The following is a 20,921-nucleotide window of genomic DNA, read 5'->3' on the forward strand; positions in this document are numbered from 1 at the left end:
GGACGTGGGGGGAGGACGATTGCGGTTCAGTGCTTCACAGGCCTAAATTCAGCCCTTGGCATCGCCAATGAAAGGTCTGATAGGTTGCTTTATTTATTCTCTGAGGCCCTGGTAAGCGGCTGTGTCTCTCTCTTTGTAAAGTCCTGCTGGGGGTGTGGGTGGGATTCCTGCCAAGGTAGCTTCCAAATGCAGTGCATTAGGTTTTTCCATAGGCAAGTGCTGACTCATATGGATGGAAGTAAAAGAGATGCCAGCGGGACTAACCTTGTGTCCGGGCCTAGAGGATCCAGTCTGCTCCTGTCCCATGTAGCCCTGCCTCTACCCAGTCCTAGTCCCATCCTGAATTCTGTTTCTTGATGAAGGCAGGGTGTTGAATATTTCCCTTGATAGCTGACAGTCTATAGATACTATGCTTTGGATATACTATTTTGATAATTATTACAGTAGGTTGGGTCCCACTGCTGTCTGCTCTCTCTCATACACGATTTTCCTTTTCACTGCAGCCCCCATCTTCTGTGGCTTTGATCCATGATGTGGGTCCCAATTTCCCCAGCGTTGCCTGTTTGGTAGTCAGAAGGCAACGCTTATCTTTCTTTTGCTGTAGAAAAAATGGTAGGTTCCCACCCAGTGATCTGTATAACAGCCCCATGAGCTGGGTCAGTATCCTTTTAAACAAACCTTAACACCTAAAATATGCATAGGACTAAATTGGATGTTACCCTAAATGCATGGCAGCTGCTACTAGTAGGGCCCAGGTGCCTATTTCCCATTTCACTCTTGCTGAACGTCTGTTGAAGCTTACACATGCTTTGATTTCTTGAAGTTTTACTTCTTAATCTATTTACTTCTTTATTTTAAACCCTTGTATTCTGCATTGTAGAACATAAGAGCATAAGAGAAGCCATGTTGGATCAGGCCAGTGGCCCATTTAGTCCAACACTCTTGTGTCACACAGTGGCCAAAACCCAGGTGCCATCAGGAGGTCCACCAGAACTCCAGAAACCCTCCCACTGTTGCACCCCAAGCACCAAGAATACGGAGCATCACTGCCCCAGACATAAGAACATTAGAGAAGCAGTGCTGGATCAGGCCAATGGCCCATCCAGTCCAACACTCTGTGTCACACAGTGGCCAAAAACCAGGTGCCATCAGGAGGGCCAGAACTCCAGAAGCCCCCCGGCACCAGGAATACAGAGCATCACCACCCCAGATGTACTTACCAATCTGCCCAATTAGGACCTTCAAGGCAGCGAACAATTAAAAAGACTTTTAAAAACAAACTTTTTTAAAGTACATGCGTGCGTATATATACCAGGAACGAACAAGGAAGAGGGTCAGTTAAGGAACACTGGATGAAGCAGAAGTCTTTACCTGCTTGTGGAAGTCAAAGACTTGAGAGGGGATAGACAAGTCTTGCTGGAGAAGGAGTTCCATAATTTTGATACCACACCAAGGAGGCCCTTTCTGGGGTTGCCACCAATGTTCCCTCTAAGCTGTGGAGTCTTGTGAGCAAAAATTCTATTTTGTGAGTTACTGGCATTAAAGTTGTGAGCGAGCGATTTGGCTGTTGCATAAATTAGTTTGCTCCAGAGCCATCCTTCCTGAGCTAAGACGAAAATGTGTGAGCTGGAGGCTAAAAAACTGTTAGCTAGCTCACACTAACTCAGCTTAGAGGGAACACTGGTTGCCACCTATCTGTATCCTCTCTCCCCCATCTCTATACTGCTCACTGCCTGGTAGCTGAAGGGGTGGAAACAGAACATTCTGATACAGCCCAAAGAAACATGGAGGGGGAGAACAGACCTAGGTTCAGGGCTGTGGCAGCTGTGCATTTATGGCAATGACTGGTTTGGCCCTTGAAGATTTGCAACAGTATAACATTAACAGCTTCCTACCCTGATATAGGCAAAGAGAAGCCAAAAGGAATGGGGGGAAAGCAGTAGGCTAATTTTTTTTTAATAATGCTGTATTCTTAAGTTGATTGCTACAAGTAGATAGACTTTAGCATCTACCGTGACCACATGGGGTCCTAGTGCCTCTCCTTCTCTTTCCTGTACTTTTGCTTTAATGAGCAGGAAAAAACCCTGATCACTTCTTTTGCCCACTTCTGTATCTTTTTGAGCAGCCTGGTATATAGAAGTATAAAAATAAATTATAAAAGTTAAATAAAAAAGCTTTCCCCACTGTGTATACCCATGCCAGGGAAAACTTCACTGGCTAAATTTCCTGTGCATTGGTCTTTAGTGAAAGAAACAAGAATGGGAACATGAAAAGCACTGGTGGTCCTTGTTCTGTGATGAACAAGACATTTGTACACTGTGGGTCTTGGTGAATGGTCATTGTAGCGTGGTGGGAAATCCAGCTTCTGAACATTGTAGTGTGTGTGTTAAGTATAAAAAGCATTTGGGGAAGTCTAGTACATTTATCTGATGAGTGTTGCATTCTCTTTTTCCTTACCCCTTTTAGGTGTGATGCCTCCTAAAAGACCCAGAAAATACAATCTCCCTATTCCCCTTCAAGAAGGAATAATCCTAAAGGATACTGAGAAAAAAGAGTGGCTCCTGGGTCGTATGATTGCCCAGGGAGGCTTTGGATTGATCTATCTAGGTAAAGCGTGAATTACAACCAGAAGATTCCTGGGGTGGTCTCAGTTTGCCCAGGGATCAGGGAAGTGGGGTGAATTGTAGCACTTGTGCATTACTTAGAGTATTAGATTCTAAGATGGTGTTAATACACCAGTGCTTCTGTTTCTGCTTCTAAGCAGTAATTGCACATCCCATTCCCCAAATACAGAAGCCAGCACACATGGTACCATGTAAATGAATAATAGTGGCTGTGTTATTCACTATTTGTCACACTGAGTATCTTAGGTTATCATCCCATGCTTGCTTTCTACATATAGAGAACTTCTATGTTGTGTGTTAGGCTTAAAGATAGCAACTGGCAGAGTGGGGTCATAGCTCAGCAAAAACTATGGTTTTCATGTAAGATGTCCTGTGTTCAGTCTAGAGCATTTCTGGTTAAAAATATGAAGGACCGAAGAGGCCTCTGTCTGACAGCTATAGTCACTTAGATAATAGGGACACTGAGCTGCATGGACCTATGGTCGGACTCTGAACAAGGCAGATGTTTATGGTGTGAGCCCCCTGTGGCACAGCCAGCATGAGCCCTGCAAATATCCGCTGAAGGGTCTTGACAGTGGTGGTTTCAGAGGGTAGCCATGTTGGGTCTACAGTGGAACAGCTAGATCGGAGTCCAGTAACACCTCTCTCAGCCCCACCTGCCTCACAGGGTGTCTGTTGTAGGGAGGGGAAGGGAAAGGAGATTTGTAAGCCGATCTCCTTCGGGTAGTGAAGGGCAGGGTATGAATCCAATCTCTTCTTCTTCTTGTCACTTTACCATTTGTATATCTTGTCCTGTTCTGACCTGGATAGCCCAGGCTGGCCTGATCTCATCAGATCTTGCAAGCTTAGCAGGATTTGCCTTGGTTAGTACGTGGGTGGAAGACCACCCAGGAAGTCCAGGGTTGTTACACAGAAGCCGGCAAGGGCAGGCCACCTCTGAATATCTCTTGCCTTGAACATCCCATGGGGCTGCCATAAATCGGCTGTGACTTGATGGCACTTTCCACCACCGTATCTGTTTCTGATTTTGTTAGTCCCCATACAGCATATATCTGTGTGACATGCTAAAGGATAGCTACAGGGGGTGGTCACTTCCTGTGTCCCCCCTTCTGAGGTTTCAGCAGCCTTTGCTACACATGTTGGCAAGCTATTTTGAATTCTTAGAGGATGGTGAAGATTAGGAATTAGCCCTCAAAGTTGTACCATTCGTTCCAGCTGCTGTCAATGTCAGGGAAAGACTTTGTGCACTCGTGTGGCCTGCTGCCAAATGGATGTTTGAGTCTATGCTTGTGATATTTATATTGGTAATTGCTACTTGCTTTTTTTTTGCTAATCTTGTAGATTTGTGTGCATGTACGTGTGTTATCATTCTAGCTGGAAATCTTTCCATCAAACTGGCGTCAACAAAGAAGGCAGATCTTTCTTGTCATTCAAGTATATCTTCATGAACATACAGCCTAGAAACTTGCATTTTTTTCCTTTTCTAATGAAGGTTTAGATTCTGAGATGGCTTGTGAACCCATGGCCACATTCAGCACTCCCCCCCCCCCCCCCCCCCGGCAGGTCTGCAGAATCCTGGCACATGCTGCCCTGGGTATATTGCAAAGGAGCTGTAAGGGATCCTCGTTTGACTCTTGTCACAGAGGACCCTCATTCCTGAGAACGGAGAAGAGTGATCTAGAAGAACAACCGCAAGGGTATAAGCCGGTGGGTCAGAAAGGGGAATGCACAAAAGCCTTTGTCTTTTCCATGGGTTCTTATGAGCTAGTGGTGCAGGATACTCCTGAACCTAGATCCAAGTCCAGTAGACCAAGAAGGTTCTCAGTGTATGAGCTTTTCAAGAGTCCCTTCGTCAGAGCTTTGACTCTTGAAAACTCATACCCCGAAAAACTTGTTGGTCTGCTGGACTCAAATCTAGCTTGTTCTGCTGCAGACCAACACGACAACCCCCTTAAACCCCTGAACCTGTCTCTGATTGGCATCCAGATGCTGTTGAAACTGGCAATCCACCTTCTGAATAGGCACTGAGACAGGACAGCAGATGGTCAGTGGCTGAATTGTGCCAGAAGCCACCATGCCTATTGCAACTAAGTATTCCAAAGCCCAAAGGGACAATGAAAAATGCCAAAGCATCTCACTAAGGTTAAAGTCAGCCCTGAAAGTCAAAGGATGGTTTATCTGGCTGCAGTATTATTATTTTTTGAGGAGTGAAGGGGGGGGGGGCTCTCATGAATCAATATCAGATGAGCATATATGAAGTTGCCTCATACTGAGTCAGACCATTTATCTATCAAGGGCGGTATTGTCTACTTGCCTGGCAGCAGCTTTCCAATATCTGTCACCTACCCCCTAATTATTCTGTCTGGAGATGCCAGGGATTAAATCTGGGACATTCTGAGCTATAGCCGCTTGTAAACTTTTTAGGATGATTACAGATTTATAGAAATTTTGGGAATGAGCTTAATTTAAAAGGTACGTTGACTAGTTTGGCTGGGGATGTTTTCTAAAAGCAGTTTCAGATTTAGGAGGTTTGCCAGGAAAAGGAAACATTGGTGCCTTAAACATTCCTGTCCTGATCTCCTCTTTCTCCACCTCCTGACAGATATATTGGGAATGATTTCAGGAGTTCAGAAGATGAAATTCTGGGTTTGTATCTGGCAACAGATCTAAAATAGTTACACTGAAGAGGAGATCAATTGTGTAGGCCTTCAGCATGGTTTAAGGGTGGGAGTGAGCACAAGGAAATCTACAGGGTGACCTATAAATAACACAGAACACCAGGGAGGCATAGGGATGCTGCTAGTACAGCTTTTGCTCCTTCATCCCATAAAGGAAAATGCAAGAGTCCGATGTGACCTTGTGTTGATCTCTGTATGATTGATTTGGAAGCTTGTGGCATAGATGTTTGTGTGAGCAGTGCTTTTACATGGTGGTTGGGCATCTGACCACTGCCATTTTCATGGCGTGATATGCCCTTCCACTTGCCATGCCTGAATGCACAGCTCCTTTAGGGATGTGAGATAAGTTCATTTTACGTCTTGTCTGTTCACAGCAACCTTTTGGGGGATGGAAGCCTTGCATTTTTCAAAGTTGTGGTCTAAACAGGACTCATTTCATTTTACAAGTGTGTAACTCTGTGTAGTCTTTTTTAATCTGCTTGTTTAATGGGGGGAAATTGGTGTGGGTGTGGGAGGAAGACATTGGTATGGATAGAGAGCTTCAAGGCTTCGTTTTTCCCCACAAGAGAAACAAAGATCAAAAGGGGGATACTGAAATTGAACCAGCTATTTTGAAATTCCTAGTTCTTTTTAGTTTAAACTTCAGCAGCAGCACAAGCACTGGAAGCTTCCAAGCCTTTGACCGGGCTAATTTATGTGTGGGGAGGAAGAGAAGAAGAGGGAAAGAGCGCAGGGGTCAAGGATGAGGAAATCCTGAAAGAAAATCCAGGGGAAAGCGGTTGCTCTAGACATAAGATCTTTTGAGGAGAAAAGGGTTACACTCTCTTAACTATTGATGCTTCCCAGTTAGTAAATATATTTACAAATATTGTGATGGTAGGCATGTAAGCTCAGCTTAGAGGAAATTATTCCTCTTCAAATTTTCATAACTACTGGATCTAAAAAATCCCCACTTAGCTTGTATACACAACCATTACCACCACTTTCTTGAGGCCATCTATGCTCGCAAAGCGGGCTGTGCTTTGCCAAAACCTCCAGCACTAGCAATGAGATCAGCTGTGGACAGGAGCTGGGAATTCTGCTTAATTGCCACTCCGCGCAGCTTTTGCTCTTCCCACTGTGTAAACTTTGCCTACAAAACCGGCTCCCCGAGATGTACTGCAAGTGCTTCCTCCATTATTCCGAAAGATGATTGCCACAAAATGGGTGGCTGAAAGTGAAAGCCGGCAGGCTCCAGCTGGCAAATGAAACCTGCAAGTTACTTTTTTTTGTTGGACTTCCATGCGGTGCGTTGCCAGGCTGTCAGCAAGGGGGTAGGGAGGCAGTTTCCACCAGAAGGGTGCTTCAATGTTACTTTTGTTTTTTAAAACGATGTTTGTTTAAAAACGATGGGGAGGGGCTCGAGGGCCAAGCACAGGCTTTGTTTGCTGAAGGCCTCGAGTTGAGTCTCCAGCCCTTCAGAACTGGGCCAGGGAGGCCCGGCTGGCATTAGTGATACTCAGTCAGAGGGAGCGCGTGGAATAAAGCGACTTCATATTATTTTATTCAAAACAGTGTTATGCTGCCTTTCTGCCTAGCTCAGGGTCCTCAAGATGGCGAACAGTCAAAACATAGCAGATTTTAGAGTGTGCATGTGTTGTTCAGTTCAACAGACATATGCACTGAACACAGAAACAGGAAGGAGAGAGTCACTGAGGGAATAGCAGACAAAAGCAAAAAGTCTACGCCTACTGCTGAAGGACAGCAAAAGAGGGATATGAATGAATCTTTCTGGGAGAGAATTCAATAATTTTGGTGCCACAAATGGGAAGGTCGTTCATGGGTTGCCACCTGCTTAGCCTCAGATAACAGAGGTGGCCCAAGCAGGACCTGTGACGATGACCATAGTATTTATTTAATTAAATCATTTATTAGCAGCCTTTCTCCCTTGCAGAACTCTTAAGTGTCTTACAATATAAATAAAACATTTTTAAAGAACAAAACCCAACAATTATATAAAACCCATAATATTGCAGCTTAAAGACTCCAGTTAGTCCTGCACTAATAAAAGCTAAATCAGTCAAAACCTAGTCTTAAATGCCCTGGCCTGGATAGCCCAGGCAAGCCTGATCCTGTCAGATCTTGGAAGCTAGGCAGGGCCGACCCAGACAACTAATTAGAAGGGAGACTCCAAGGAATACTGGGGCTCGGGATGCAGAGGCAGACTATCAAGCTGCTTCTCCGAACGTCCTCCATGCGCCAGCTGGGGTTGCCAGAGGTCGCCATGACTTTCGGGCATGAGCACACACACAAAAAAGCAAAAAATACCCCCAAATGGCACAGTCCTAAATAAGTCTTGAACTTCCTCCTGAAGATTGACAGGATGTCAGTTGCACCTGCCTATGGAGGTTGTTACATAATTGTGGGGCTGCCAAGAAAAAGGCCCTCTTATGTGTATCCACCAAATGAACATCTTTAATAGGTGGGACAGTCGGGAAGGCATCTCCCCACAATCTTAATTCCTGGGCAGGAACGTATGGGAGAAGACACTCCTTCAGGTACCCCATTCCCAAGTCACGTAGGACATATGGGGGTAGGCTGGCTGTCCTTCATATGACTATTCAGATTTTGTTTCATTTATTGAACAATGGGATTGGAAGATGGTTCATGCAGCAGGTAGAGAAAGGCAGGATGGAGCAAAGTAGCAATGGAACATAAATCTAAATGGAGAGGACCACAGGGGTAGGGTTGAATGAGTGGGTGGAGGTGGCGTGCAAGGGGAGTCTCCAGCTGTGAGATGATACTGCCCATGCTTAAGTGAAGAATGGAATGCAAGGAGTAAGGTTTCTCTTCTGTGGGGGGAAATTGGTGAAGAATTAAAGGGGAGGGGAGTCGATGGTATATTGGAGGTGGTGGTTGTTCTGGTGGAAAGCTGTTGCCTTTGGGCCATCAGATGACTGCCCTGAGGAAGCTGTTGTAACGGTGCCAAAGACGGTATTTTGATTGTTCCATTTTGATATAACCACTGTTGCTAGGGTGTGGAAGCTGCCAGTTTGGTGTAGTGGTTAAGTGTGGAGTGCAGGATAGACAAGAAGTGATGATTGACCCCAGGTATAGAAAGCCACTGCCAGTCAGAGGAAAGTACTGAGCTAGATTTGGTGTAGTGGTTAAATGCGCGGACTCTAATCTGGGAGAACCGGGTTTGATTCCCCACTCCTCCACTTGCACCTGCTGATGTGACCTTGGGCCAGTCACAAGCTCTGGCACAGCTGTCCTTGAAAAAGAGCAGTTTCTGTCAGAGTTCTCTCAGCCCCACCCACCTCACAGGGTGTCTGTTGTGGGGAGGGGAAGGGAAAGGAGTTTGTAAGCCACTCTGAGACTCGAAGTGAAGGGCGGGGTATAAATCCAATCTTTTCTTCTTCTCTCGTTTCCAAGTATTCAATATACAAGAGCCCTGTCCTCTGATAAACACATGTTCTTCTTACTACAGTTGAAAGGTTTTGAGTTCAAGTCCCATCTCTGCCTCCTACTTGCTGAATGGTCCTTGAGAAATTGCTCATCTTTCCTCTGAGGAAAGGCTTTACAGTACGGGGCCTATGGTTTTTCTCTCTGTCCCATAAATATAAGAACTTGGGACACTCAATGGAGTTGTTGGGCAATAGATTCAGGATGGACAAAATGAAGTAGTTCTTTATTCAATAATAATTAAATTGTGGGATTCATTGCCAGACGATGTTATGATGGCCACAGGCGTAGATGGCTTTAAAAGGGGATTAAGCTAATATATGGATGACAGGGCCATCCGTGTCAACTAGCCAAGTTGACTGAAGGCAACCTCCATCTTCAGAGGCCGTGCTAGGAGACAACATTGGGGATGTAAGGCCAAAATACAAAGTGCTTGTTGTTCCATCTAACTCAGAATTGTCTGCTCTGACTGGTAATTGCTCTCCAGGGTCTCAGGCAGAAAAAAAGGTCTTTCCCAACATCTGTGGCACTATATCTGTTTACAGGAGATGGCAAGAATTGAACCAGGACCCTTACAGCACGCAAAGCAGATGCTCTGCCACTGAGACATAGCCTCTTTCCACAGTGTGAAAACTGGGATGAAAGAAATACCAATGATTTCTCTTAGAAAGTGCCTGCATGTGGCAAACAGTGTTTAAGTACTACACGTATAAGTGTCTGAAAATATTTAAACTGTGTGCAACAAAAGATATTTATTTCTGCCTTAGCAGCTGAATTTTTTGATGCTGAGTTGTTGTTCTGCTCAGTGCTATTGCGTAACTATGTCTGTTCTCCTCACCTACTCTACTCCTTTATCATGCAGCTTCTCCTCGCCTTGATATTCCTGTAGAAGAAAGTGCAGAACATGTCATTAAAGTGGTAAGGAACATACCCTGTTCTTAAATCAATTTCTTTCTTTTTTTAAGGTTTTGATTGAAGTTTTTCCACATAACCCACACCCCACAAAGTGTGAACATAGAAAGTCACAAGCTATTTACAAAGATGAGCATACAGCCAATATATTTCCACTAAAGTTCAGTTCTAATCTTCTCCTAACCCGTTCAATTTATTTCCAACTTAAGTAGTTTTTCCCACTTCTTATTAGCTATTTCTCCATCAGTCCCGTATAGTAAACTCGACAGTTTGTCCATTTCGGCAACTTCGAACCATTTTTGAAACACTTCTAATTTATCTGGAATTTTTTCTGTTTTCCAATATTTGGCATAACACATTCTAGCAGCAGTTATACAATGTATCAACAGACTCTTTCCTTCTTTCCCAGCTATTTCTGGTACAATGTTTAACAAGAATATTTCGGGGTTTAAGGGTATCAATACCTCCAAACCATCTTCTAACATCTTTCTAGTTCTCTCCCAAAATTTTCTAGCCTTAGTACATGTCCACCACATATGGAAATATGTTCCAATATTCTGGCGACACTTCCAACATATATTTGTCGCGGTCTCTGAGTATTTTGCCAGTCTTGAGGGATAAAGATACCACCTATGTACCACTTTGTAGATATTTTCTTTAAATGCGGTTGGCCTTGTAATTTTTTTATTTATCTCCCATATTTTCAACCATTTATGTTGTTCTATGTCATGCCCCAAATCTTTATTCCAAGCTTTTAAACTGGCCCACATCACTTCTTCCTTAATTTTACCATCCAGTAAAGTTTTATATAATCTCTTTATCAACTGTGCCTCAGAAGCAAACCATATCTTGTCCATATCCGTTGCTTTATCATAGAACCCAACTTTAAGATCTTCTTTATACTTCGATTGTAACTGCATATTTTGAAGCCATGTCAGTTCTATTTTTTGTGTTTTCAAAGTATCTGTTGATTTTAGATTATTCTCTTTATCTAATAAAACGTCATAGGAGCAGCTGTTGCCATGTGTATATAAAGTTGGTAGTTCTAAGGCTTCTATGGGGGCTACCCATCTCGGAATTTTCTTTTGATACTCAGCAGCATGTCACATATCCAACTGCATTGCATGTTTTCCTGTTGCACTCTGGTCTTAATATTGATCTGTATTGGGCCAATTATTCCTGATACAGTATTGTAGTAAGACTTTTGCCAAGGTGATGAATCTCACAGGGGCAAGGAACATGGAGTATGAGATGCTCAAGTCACCGTACATCCTATGGATAACTATTGGTGAGTTGAGTTGCCTGGTTAGTGTGCACATCCATGTATGTGTGATAACTTGTGAATGTTTTGTATGTGCAATGAAAGCTTTGTTATCTGGAACTTATGGGGAACGGAGTTTGCCTGCATGTTAGTCAAATGAGCCAGGCACTCAAGCTTATTGTTCTGCCTTGCCCCCTACCCAGAGCAATCTGCAGTGACAAACCTCACTCCTTTAGGTATGCCATGGTTATAGCTCTCATGCATAGCAGGATCCTTCCTCCAAGCCACAGAGCCATCTTATGCAGCAAGTAGAGAAGGGGATCTGGCTCTGTACAGCTTGAGACAGGTTTAGGGGAAAATAGATACCCAGTGATGGTTTCAGGGAGTAATGCTAGCTGTTATAAGCCCAGCAATGACAGGTGATGTTAGAGTGGGGTGCTCATGCCCCTGAAAGTGAAGAGGTCAGGTGTCTAAGGGGAAAGATGCTTGTGCTTCAGGCAATACCAGTTAACTAAGCTTTCTGGATAATCACATGCTAGATAATAAAGCTTATTACGACACTTGGAACAAAAACCTCCCCAGGACTCAACAAGGATATTGGTTTCTTATCTCGTTACATGTGCTGACTCATTCAGTCCCCACATGCATATTCTCAGCAAGAAGGACTATAAATCCTCTGTATTTTAGTGTATTTCTTTTTCAGAAGAGTATATTAGAATACTGAATGTAATGCAAGGAATATTGGGATGTTTTGCTGACATGACAATGCATCCACCTCAAAAAATGCTGTTAAGTGATCTCCACACCTGGGAGGAGAGAATGGAGATTCTTGGTTTGCTTCCCACAATTAGAAAAGACACCTTTAGACATTTATCTGCTATTTTGACATATTTATTGCTTTACAGCTGTTGACTTTATAATCTTAGCTTGTTATTTAGTTCTCATTTTTCATATCTTTTTTTTTTAGCCCCCCCGTAGGGGATTTTTTTATTTGCATTTCTAAAAACTACATACTAATAAACTAAAATGATAATAGGGAAGGGTGACTACTTACTGTGGGATAAAGTAAAGAAAACCTACTAAAACCCCAAGATATGGTGGTCATACATACTGCTTATCAAAATTAGCTTTTAGCTCCTTGTTCAATAACAATTTATTGACTGTGGTCATCTAACAATTATTTTTGGCTTATATAATAACTTAAACCACTTCTAGTTTTGACCTATTTTAAAAAGCATTATAAGAATTAATTACTAAAATATATAGAGTTTTCAGAGTGTAATAACATCTCATTTTTTCTTATACTTTGGTTTTCTCAATTGATAGCTTGTTTTCGGGGCAACTGTCCCTAACTTAGAGTCTGGATCCTCGTCTGAGTCTGTCGCTGCTCCTTCATCTTCACTTTCGTTGGTGCTGTCTTCTTTCTCAGGTTCTTTTCCCCCTGGTGGGTGGCTATGTAGATGCAAAAATTCTTGTGCCTTTTCAACAGAGTCAGTTTTTTATTTCTTGTCCGTATATTTAAAGATTGTACCTTAATTCTGGATAAGATCTATAGATCATATCTATTTTGCTTTGTAATATGTCCGCTTTTATATCTGCCAAAGGGCCTAAGGCATCACACATAGTCTGTTTCAGATTCTCAGTCTTATCCTCAGGAACACCTTGAAACCTTAAGACATAGCTTGCTCTCTCCATTTGTAGCTGTAGCAGTTGAGCCTCTTCCATCAAGCTCTTTTTTTCCATCACCTGCAGTTTCCCCCCCAATTTTTTGGTGTTGGCATCCATTTTTTTAACTTCTTTTTCAGTTTTGTCTGTTTATTTGGCTATTTCAGCCAGTTGCAATTGCTGTGCATCGAATTTGCTGTGCAGTGCTGTTATTTGATCCAGCAGTGGTCGCAATGCTTCCATTAGCATATTTTGTAGCTCTGCAGTTGCGTCCTGTCTAGGGGCAGGCAGGACTCGCTGGTCCGGCAGGTCCGTTTTGGTTTAACTTTTTTTCCTTCTCATCCTTCCTCGTGGGCGCCATTTTTAGAGATTGTTTACTTTTTATAAAAGTTATTACAGTCTCTGATACTCCTTAATATGCTTGGTAAGTTCTTAAATGCTTATTAATTCAGTCTATCTTGCTTCAATTGTTCACCCCCCTTATCGTTGTAGCTTAAAATCGCTTAGCTTTTCTTATTGGGGGAGAGGGACCCCCCCTCGCTTTTAAAGGGAAGTTTCCGGCTTAAATTTTTGGTGGTTCTTGCTTTTATTCCAACTCACAGTTCAATATTGAATCCGCTTTCCATTTAATTTCGCTGGGCCACCAAGCACTTGTTCCGGTATGCGATTCCTTTTCCCATATGGGACGCTCCGCAGCAGGACCTTCGGGACATGGAGGAGCCCCCCTTCTCTGGCCGAATCGCCAGTGGAAGAGCTCACTCTAGCATCCCATGGCTAGAGGCCCATCGCAAGGGCTCCAGGGGTGGCGCGGACAATCGTGCCCCCTCCCAGCCGCGGGTTCTGGCTACTGTCTCCCGGGGGTCCGGAGAGAAGCAGCAGCCATGCCGAACGCCAAAACTGGAAGTCCAACTTTTCATATCTTAAACATCATGTTACATGTTAATTTGCTCTTAAGTCCTTGTCTATAAGTTTGAACCTACCTACTATTCCAATGCATTTGAAAAAGTGTGCTTTGCACATGAAAGCTTATACTTTGAATAAAACGTTGTTGGTCTTAAAGGTGCCACTGGGCTCTAAATTTGTTCTACTGTATTTTGCAGTGTGATTAATCCTACTGGGGGAAAAGGTACCATAAGAATACCTGTTCTTGTTTCCCTACTGGAACTGGCACCTGCTGTGGCAAGGAAGCTGCTGGCCATTATATATATTTTGAATATGCATCATCCCTGTATGTACTGGCACTAGACCTTTTGGGGTGATTGGATGCTTGCCAGGTGACCTTGGCAGTCCACAGGAAGGCTGCATTGGAGGAAAGATTTTCAGCCTCTTAGAAACATTTAAACTTTCTTTAGATGAGAGTAACATTCCAACGTGTGCTGCATCAAATTTACTTTCTTTATGCAGGAATACCTTGAGAATGGGCCATTGTTTTCTGAACTGAAATTTTACCAGCGAGCCGCAAAACAGGAGTGCAGTAAGTTGACACAGCATAACAATCCCTAATGTTAATGTATACTGTGCTGTGATGCTATTACAAGCACAGGTGGGCCCTTAAACCAGAACGTCCTTGCTAATACAAAAGTGATTACTTGTATTTTCACGTTATTATGTTCTGAGAACAGTGTGAAAAGTATTGACACTCAAATGTGTTTCTTTTCTAAAATGGGGGAAGAGAGACTTTACGAATCTGTTTTTTGTTTTGAATTTATCCCTTCACCAGTCAAGTCATGGATGAAGCAGAAACACTTAGATTTTCTAGGGATTCCTGTCTTCTGGGGAGCTGGCCAGGCGGAACACAATGGCAAGAGGTAAGGGAATATGCACACAGAAGTGGTGCTGAGTAGAAATAATGTTTTGGTGGGTGGGCTTTCAGTTTTTCTTGGAACTGGGAGAGTCCAGAATTGAAGCTTTGCATGCAGGTGGTCCTAAGTTCAACTCTTAACTTCTCGAGTTGAAACGCTTTCTTCAGAAGGCAGAGCATTAGTCAAGGCCCTGGAGAGCCACAACTGGTTGGAATAGTCAGTACTCAGCTATGTGCACCAGTGGCCTGATTTGGTACAAGTTCACTTAACAGGGTAACGTAGGTTAGTAGTGTTTTGTTGTTGCTGTTGCAGAGCTTGCCATTTCAGGTCTCATTCTGACAAGTCTTCACATTTTGTGTGTGTGCCTTTTTAATAGCTACAGATTTATGGTGATGGAAAGGTTAGGAGAGGACCTTCAGACCACCTTTGAACGAAAAGGACGAAGGTTTGACAAGGGAATCGTTCTTCGGATTGGGGTACGAATTGTAAGTATCAGTTCTCGTAGCAATGCAACATTGGAATGGAAGTAGTCAGTGTGATGCAGCAGCAAAAAAGGCTAATGCGATCTTAGGGTGTTATCAACAAAGACATAACATCCACATCACATGGTGTCGTAGTCCCACTGTACACTGCATTGGTCAGGCCACACTTGGAGTATTGTGGGCAGTTTTTGGAATGTTTAGTCTGGAGGATGTTGGGAATGTTTAGTCTGGAGAAGAGGAGGTTGAGGGGGGACATAATTGCTCTCTCTAAGTATTTGAAAGGCTGTTAGAGGAGGATTCTTGAACCCTTCTTGGGGATATTTTTTCTTTTAAGAGAAACTGAGCAAAATCTTTCGCACTCTACCTTTATTAAGATTAAGTAGGGCCATTTATGCCCCACCTTTCTCCCCAATTGGGACCCAAAGTGACTTACATTGTTCTCCTCGCCTCCATTTTATCTGCCCGTCAACACTGTTAGGTTGGTAAGACTGAGAATGTGCAACTGGCCCAAGGTCACCCAGCAGGCATCCATGGGAGAGTGGGGGATTCGGGCCCGGGCCTCCCGGATCCTAGACCAACACTCTAACCGCTCCATCATGCTGGCATACACTCAAGTACTCACAATGAATACTCAAGCACCATGAAGAGTCTAAGCATTATTGTAGTTAAATTTAATCAGCTGTATATTTAATCAGCTGTTCAGCCCCTTCACCCCCAGTTAAGAAAATCCTGTCTTGTCTTCGAAAACATCCTTTTCCCTTCAGCTTCTCACATGACCCTTACAACTTGCTGAGCCGGTAAGGAATATTTAGAGGGATGATCATAATATAAATAACAATTCTAGTTTGCTTTTTAATATGTTTTTTTCTACTAGCTGGATATTTTGGAATATATACATGAAAATGAGTATGTTCATGGAGACATTAAAGCAGCAAATTTACTTTTCGGCTACAGAAATCCACATGAGGTAAGCACAACATTTTCCCCCTCTCTGTCATATTACATACTGTTTATACTGGTGCTGCAGTTCACGGCTGGTTAAAAAATATTCATAGTGTACTGGAGAAACAGCTGCTGTTTTAAGGCTGCCTTTGTTTTAGGGCAAAGAAAGCTTCTAGTTTTGTGTTCTCCTTATGCAGGTGAAATGTCTGAGCTTTGCCATTCCATGCTGAGGGGAGTGGCTTGGTGTGGAACCTCCCCCAGTGTGTACCTGAAACTCCTGTGTGTGTTAAGGGACTGGCTGTTTTGCTTGTGTCGGTGGAGCAAGCTGCAAAAGAGATCTTGGAATGCTGCAGGGGCCAAGGGATCAAGACAGGAGTGTGCATTTAGGCTTTGTTGTGGTTTTTGAAACGAGGGGTGTAGACGCAGATATACTCAAGCTGAAATTACAGCAGATATTAGCTGTAGCAGTAACTCACAGTACAAGATCTTGCCATGGCTTCCTTCAAGTTAATGTAGGTATGTCGAGCCTCTAGTGAGATTCTATGCCATGCTAGTATAGTTACAGAAACTTATTCCATGCATATTTATTACTGATTTTGTGAGCTTAGGCAGATCATGAGAGGGAGGGCAGGAAGGGTGGCATCAGTGCTTAGTTCTTGTGGCGCTTTCTTACACACCCAGGGAAATGCTGATTGCCACTTTAGGGTCAGGAAGCAGTTTTTCTCCAGGTCAGTTTGGCTGGAGATCCTGGAGGTTTTTTTGTCATCTTCTGGGCATGGAAAAGGAGTCACTGGGGGTGTGTGGGGGAGGTAGTTGTGAATTTCCAGCATTGTGCAGGGGGTTGGACTAGATGACCCTGGAGTTCCCTTCCAACTCTATGATTCTATACTTAATGGCCTGCCTTTCTTGCTGAGACTCAGGGCAGATTACATGGTGTAAAACAGTGCAGCCAAATATCTTGAGACATCTAGTAAACAAAGGAATAAGACTAGGATTACAGAATTTAGAAACAATGAAAAAAACCCAGACATGATATGGAATAAACAATGCAAATAAAAGTTCAAAATGATCACTAGAAAATGAGTGTCTTTAAGAAAATCAGTATATTTTTAGAGAAGTCCTGTAGTATTTATTTTGTGTAATGTTTGTTGTTTGAACATGTATGAATGTGACAGGGACTGAAAGACAGGCATTTTGATATGCACAAGGTGCTCCCATGTTTGCAGGCTTCCTCCTTTGCTTCAGTGGAATCAGCAGTGTGACATTGGCAATTTGAAGCTATTTGGACAGTCTTTGGGCAAATAAGAACCTAATGTGTACATTGGACCTTCTGCACATGCATGAAAACAGCCAGATTGATCTCCCTGTTTCCCAGTGCCACAGAAGTTCATGGGAGAATTCCGTGCCTGGAAGATGAGAGCTTCGGGGAAGATCTGGCTTTATATCTTGTGGCTGCAGCTGATTGCTACTTTACTGCTAATGACACCACCATTGAGTTCTGTGGCATAATTATGTTGGCCTGCTTAAGACACTGGTGATCCAAATTTATTACTGTGCTAACAAAGCAGTACATTTCACAAGGTGTATTGGACAGTTCCATTCACTAAAAAGGGAAAGGATGAAATATGTCCAATGTTCTAAAGCACCCTCTTTCCTATTCCCTTCCCTTCAAGCTCTTGTCTGCCATTTTCTTGGTACTCTGACATCAGGTTCCCTACCTAAGACAGAAACATGATGTTTTAAACATAGATAATTGGCTGTATCCATTTTGTTTAGTAAGCGAAGCACTTCAGATGGATTCCTAGATCCTTCGAGTTCTGAAAAGTGAATGGATGGCACCATAGTAAGTGTCACGTTATGCTGTCCAAAGTGATTTCAGTCCAGGGCATTATTTTAGTTGCTACCTGATGCAGGATAGCCAGGGTGATAGAACTCTCAACCAAGTATGTGGTGCCTAAAGATTCCCAGAAAGTGTTTAAATTTTACTTCACTGAGGATCTGAGTAAGAGTCAGTTTTATATTTGTACCCATATTTTCCCTTTGTACCATGTTGGTGTCATTGCATGCGCAGCTTGAGCAGTGTGAGTTTCTAAAATGGAAACATTTGCATTTGAATGAAAGCTGAATGAGACAGATCTTCTCATAGCTTTCTGAGAAGTGCCATGTAGACCAGCAGAACTTTTCCATGCTGCTTATTCAAATGCTGTAGTGAATACTACACTTCAAGAAATATCCATCCCCATAATAAACTGGTTGAACACACACACAAAGCTGCCTTATATTGAATCAGACCCTTGGTCCATCAAGGTCAGTATTGTCCACTCAGACTGGCAGCGTCTTTCCAGGGTGAAAGTATGCAGGCGGAGAGTGATTTCAGCTTCCTTTGTACCATGTTGGTGTCATTGCATGTGCAGCTTGAGCAGTTCAGTGAGTTTCTAAAATGGAAACATTTGCATTTGAATGAAAGCTGAATGAGACAGATCTTCTCATATCTTCCTGAGAAGTGCCACGGAGACCAGCAGAACTTTTCCATGCTGCTTATTCAAATGCTGTAGTGAATACTACACTTCAAGAAATATCCATCCCCATAATAAACTACTAGGATCCTACGGACTCATTGTCTTTAAACTTGAAGCTATTGAGGAATTGTGCCTGGCCAAGGCTGAATACATTACACAGGGTCTCAGGCAGAGGTCTTTCACACCATCCACTTTGTGGTCCTTTCAACAGGAGATGCTGAGGATTGGACCTGGGACCTTCTGCATGCCAAGCAGATGCTCTACTACTGAGCTTTAGCCCCTCCCCTTCTATTCAACCGTCCCACCAAATCATGGTTTGCACTAACTACAGTTCAGAAACCCGAGCCATGGCTTGAGTTTCCAAACATGCGGCAGGCAAAGCATAAAGTTTGAGCATGTTGTTTGCTTTCACATCCTGTCTACTCAGCTCTCCTGTCTGTAGGTACAGTGGTCTCCAGAGAGGGAGCAATGGCTGTAACTTTGGTATATCAGGGACAGCAACCCCTGGGTTAGCAATCCCAGGTGAATGGTTTCTGATCCTGACTGGCTGGCCAAACTGGAGCTGTTCCTTCCCAATTCAAGCACAACACCATTCAAACCCCATTTTTTAAAAAATCCCATCCCACCACAGTGTGGCATGGTGTAAAAATATCAGGCTATCCATACTGGGTGGTTCCACTCCAAATAACTTATCTTGGAAAACGTTTTAAATTATACAGTAGCGGAATACTTTTTCTTTTTTTCTTTTATTTCTTTTTGGGGGGGACAAAACATGCAAGTGCAACAAGGCCTAGCACTACCGCCTATCAGAAGTGTAGTTACAAAATGGATAGGTGTAAAACCAGTTAACAACAACCATTTCTTTACATGGAGGGAAAATATAATACCAGTGTTCTGTTACTTTGACCTCTTAAATGATGCGTAGGAGATTGTAGGATGAACAGAACCTGTTGACCTCCAAAGGGCAGCTTTTTCCGTTTCCACTCAGTTGCGCGGAGGGGCAAAGCCATTCGACAAGCGTTCAGGGCAAAAGAGCCGTTCTCTTGTCAATAAGCCTCTTAACGCGCAACAATTGAGGGCTGGCATAGTGTATTAAAAGAGGTTGCTGATCCTTCTGCTCAGTCAACAGTGTTGAAAAACATTCTCTTCAAATAGCTGCATGTTATCGATACTGTGTAGTCTCTGAGAATCAGCTGTGAAATCCTTGGCTTTTGTTTACAGGCTGATCTAGTGTACTGTTACTCACACATCCTCCTGAATTCACTGGCGCTTTCTCATAACTGAGCATTTATAGGATTGTAGCTTTATATAGATCGCACTATCGCACTCAAATCTTGTGGGTGTGGAGAGTAAGAGAATTTCAGCATTGGAAAAAGTTTGTGTGGTGAAATAATTGGCTCGTTTTGTCTTATGAAACTGAGTATTAGGGTTGTTGGAGGTACAGGGTCACTCGTCTCGCTATTCCTTTGAAGGATCGTCTGTGAGGTTTTGAAGATGATGTGTTCTGTCTTGAGACAACTTGCTTGAAAACCTGCTCTGTGCCTCTTGAACCTGGTGTGAAGTAGTGATTAGTGTCAGAATAGGACCAGGAAGACGAAGGTCTAATCCATCCTTGGCCACGAAGCTTCTTGGGTGATCTTGGGCCATTTGTTTCTGTCTTTCAGTCTAACAGGAATATTGTGAGGGTAGAAGGAAGGAGGGGAGATTGATGTGCATCACTCCACATTCCTTGGAGGAAAGACTGGACAAAGATCCCCCTTCTCATGTCAACAAAGAGAGGTCATGCCTTCAGTTCCTTAATTCTTGGAAATGGAATGTGATCTGTGCTCTCATCTGTTGTGTCAAATAGCTTTTGAGACTTGCTTCCCAGGAAGTTTTACTTACCCCACTTTTTTCTCCTTCCACTATTGAGTAAAGTTCTTTTTCATACAGAGAGACTAGATTGACTTAAATCAAAGTAATATTAAAATCCCCTGACCTGGATAGCCCAGGCTAGCCCTATCTCATCAGATCTCAAAAGCTAAACAGGGTCAGCTCTGGCTAGTATTTTGATGGGAGACCGCCAAGGAATTCCAGGGTCTTGATTCAGAGGCTGGCAAAGGGAAAGCACCTCTGAATGTCACTTGCCTTGAAAGCCTCACAGGGTTGCCATAAGTCAGATGTGACTTAAGAACATAAGAGAAGCCAAATTGCCAGTGTTGGATCAGGCCAATGGCCCATCCAGTCCAACACTGTCACACAGTGGCCAAAAATACCAGATGCCATCAGGAGGTACACCAGTGGACTTCTGGTTGATGGCGGCGCGCTAGCAGACTAACCTCCCGGACCTCCCGGGGTGAAGCTGCGCTCCAGCCGAAGGAGGGGGTGCGCAGGTTCGTCACCCCCCAGGGACCCGGCTGAAGGGGTTCTGGCCATGGGACTCCCGAGAGGACGCCTCTTCGCCGGTGCAATGCCAGGGAATTGAGGTGCCTCTCCGTTCTTAAGGATTTTTCGAGCTGTGAGGCCGAATGGAACTAAGCGACGCTGACTGGGGCAAGCGCAGGAGGTCGAGCGACAGAAACGGAGCTTAAACGAGGTCTGATGACCAATTAT

The 20,921-nt window shown here is 43.5% G+C and overlaps 1 protein-coding gene across 1 annotated transcript in view; it reads left to right on the forward strand.

Annotated features, from left to right (window-relative positions):
• Window positions 1-20,921, forward strand: part of VRK2 (vaccinia related kinase 2) — a 68,009-nt gene that overhangs the window by 350 nt on the left and 46,738 nt on the right. Inside the window, exons 2-7 of the mRNA XM_015421202.1 lie at window positions 2,467-2,607; window positions 9,609-9,664; window positions 13,989-14,058; window positions 14,305-14,392; window positions 14,763-14,871; window positions 15,743-15,835. Of these exons, the coding sequence (XP_015276688.1) occupies window positions 2,472-2,607; window positions 9,609-9,664; window positions 13,989-14,058; window positions 14,305-14,392; window positions 14,763-14,871; window positions 15,743-15,835 (552 nt within the window). The 5' untranslated portion in view covers window positions 2,467-2,471. The remainder of the gene's footprint in view (window positions 1-2,466; window positions 2,608-9,608; window positions 9,665-13,988; window positions 14,059-14,304; window positions 14,393-14,762; window positions 14,872-15,742; window positions 15,836-20,921) is intronic.

Source organism: Gekko japonicus, unplaced genomic scaffold (assembly GCF_001447785.1).
Source record: "Gekko japonicus isolate JY-2015 unplaced genomic scaffold, Gekko_japonicus_V1.1 scaffold213, whole genome shotgun sequence".
Lineage (NCBI taxonomy): Eukaryota > Metazoa > Chordata > Lepidosauria > Squamata > Gekkonidae > Gekko > Gekko japonicus.